The sequence below is a fragment of the Grammomys surdaster genome, unplaced genomic scaffold (assembly GCF_004785775.1).
Source record: "Grammomys surdaster isolate TR1022 unplaced genomic scaffold, NIH_TR_1.0 210, whole genome shotgun sequence".
Taxonomy (NCBI): domain Eukaryota; kingdom Metazoa; phylum Chordata; class Mammalia; order Rodentia; family Muridae; genus Grammomys; species Grammomys surdaster.
In genome coordinates, this window is record NW_021604655.1 from 2,620,189 (window position 1) to 2,622,419 (window position 2,231).

Sequence of the window (2,231 nt, forward strand, 5' to 3'; positions counted from 1 at the left end):
TCTCTCTCTCTCTCTCTCTCTCTCTCTCTGTGTGTGTGTGTGTGTGTTTTACACTTTGAGATGAGGTCTCAATACATAGTGTAGCCTGGCCTAGAACCCCCGTCAGTGTACCAACATGCTCTGTCCTGTATTGACTTCTCTGTACTGGCTACTAGACACCTTTTCTCACTACAGTCACTTGGTGAAGTAGGCATTATCTCCATTGTGCAGATGGAGAGACAGAGGTTTCCAAGAGGTATGCAGGGGGTGTTAGGGGGAAGACTCAACTTTGGTCTTCATCACACCATAGTCCTCATTCCTGGAGCAGGTGGCATCCCCGTAGAATGAGCTCTTCCCAGCATCCAGGTATCTCCCCCAGCTCTGCCCAAGAGGGCTATATGGATAGTACCAGCTTGGAGCATCCTAGTGTTAACTTTGCCCTGCTGACTCCACAGGAGAAATGTCTGCGGGGGACAGTGCTGCCCAGGATGGACAACATCAAATAGCACCAACCACTGTATCAAACGTGAGTACCTCCTGTCCCATCCACCCCTCTTGCTCCTGAGATAGACCTGGATGAGGACTCCAGAACATGGAGAAGACATGTCTCCCTTGGCCTCTGCCTCCAAGAAGGTCTCCAGAGTAGAGGAGAAGGGAGATTTAAAGATGTCTCCAAAAAGAAACTATTTCTTTAAGCAGATTCCTGTTTGTCTTGTAAACTTCTTGAAGTTCCTTTTTCTGGCCCACTGTGTTGGTGCCCATGTTTTTGGTCTGCAGAGTCTGCCTCTAGGATCATCATTCTCACTGTGGGCTGTGGGAATCCACCTCTGCCCTGGCCCCTGGCCCACAGTCCTGGCATATCAGACAGGCATGGTACTGGGATGACCTGGTAAGGCTCTGAACCTGTACCTGGAAGAACCTTCTCTCAGATACTCTGAAGCCTGCCAAGTTGCCTTAAATGTGGGGAAAGAAAGACATCCTCTTAGCTATGTCAAGACCAAGGATGGAGGCAGGAGGAGTCATGGGCTCTAGGCTGATCTTTTACCCAAGGGAAAGAGAGCCATGATCCATGCCAGCATTCATGTCAGAGGCAATACCTACACAGTACCCACTTTATGCAGAGTGTGAGGAATCTTCCCACTTGGTGGATGAAGAAACTGAGTCAGGTGATGGCAGAACTCAGATAACCTGACTCAAGGATGCTTCTTACACTTGCTAATGGGTGTCTGATCCTGTCTTCTGAGCATCACACTGCTTGGGAGCACTAGGAGCATTGGGGATAGCAGTGGCTTCCTGGAGATGCTTCTAGCTAAGAGTTGGGTGTTCTGATTGCCCAACCCCTTGCCTGACTTGTCATCAGTATTATCACAGTCAAGCTTCTCCCTGTGGATTTGCTTATCCTCTACCTTTGAGGAAACTAAAATTTTGGTTGGGAGATATGGCTGAGGATGGAGTGCTGCACATGCTGGGGTGTGTCCCTGTCCATTACTTCTCAACAATAGCTGAGGCTGGCATTGCCAACAGACAGTGTAGGGTATTGGCATCACAGGGAACTCCTGGGAACCTTTCTCCTTTGCTCCACAGGCCTCCTTCTGGGGTCTACATCAGCTCCCTAGGACCTCTGCCCCACTGTCCCCCAACCCCTGACTCCGTAGCTGCCATTGCTTCTACTAGGCCCAAGCCTGTCTGTAAGGCTTTGGTCTTGTCACTTCTTCTATCAAGGATACACACAGGCCCTTTACGTGTGAGAGCTTCACAGCTAAACATACTGGGGTGTGACATGTGTGGTGTTCCCAACATGCTGGATACCTTTCTCTCCTTCCCACTGCATCTTGAGATGCAGATGTAGTTGAGTTGTGCGGGAATGGGATAAAAATGAGCCTGGAACTCTGCCTCAGGCCGCATGGCCTCAACCCCTCCGCTATCTGTACATATAGCTCTGAGGACCTCCAGACAGAAATCTCAGCAGCTCTCTTGCCTACATAGCCTTTTCAGGCCACCTGGAGGAGTGGGACCCTCAGGGTGCAGGTCCTCTGTGACTAGAGGTCAAGTTGAGAAGGAACCTGTGTCCTCATTTCTTCTTTTCTTTCTCTATGAGATAAGATCTCATTTCGTATCCTTAGCTATCTTCAAACTCATGATCTTCCTGCTTTATCTTCCCAGGTATAGAGATTAAAAATACAGCTACAACTAAGTCTTCTTCTTCTTCTTCTTCTTCTTCTTCTTCTTCTTCTTCTTCTTCTTCTTCTTCT

At 48.9% G+C, this 2,231-nt stretch overlaps 1 protein-coding gene across 1 annotated transcript in view; it reads left to right on the plus strand.

Annotated features, from left to right (window-relative positions):
* The window catches only part of Ltbp2 (latent transforming growth factor beta binding protein 2), a 93,879-nt gene that overhangs the window by 6,265 nt on the left and 85,383 nt on the right, over positions 1–2,231 (plus strand). Inside the window, exon 2 of the mRNA XM_028771890.1 lies at positions 435–505. Coding sequence (XP_028627723.1) covers positions 435–505 — 71 coding nt within the window. The remainder of the gene's footprint in view (positions 1–434; positions 506–2,231) is intronic.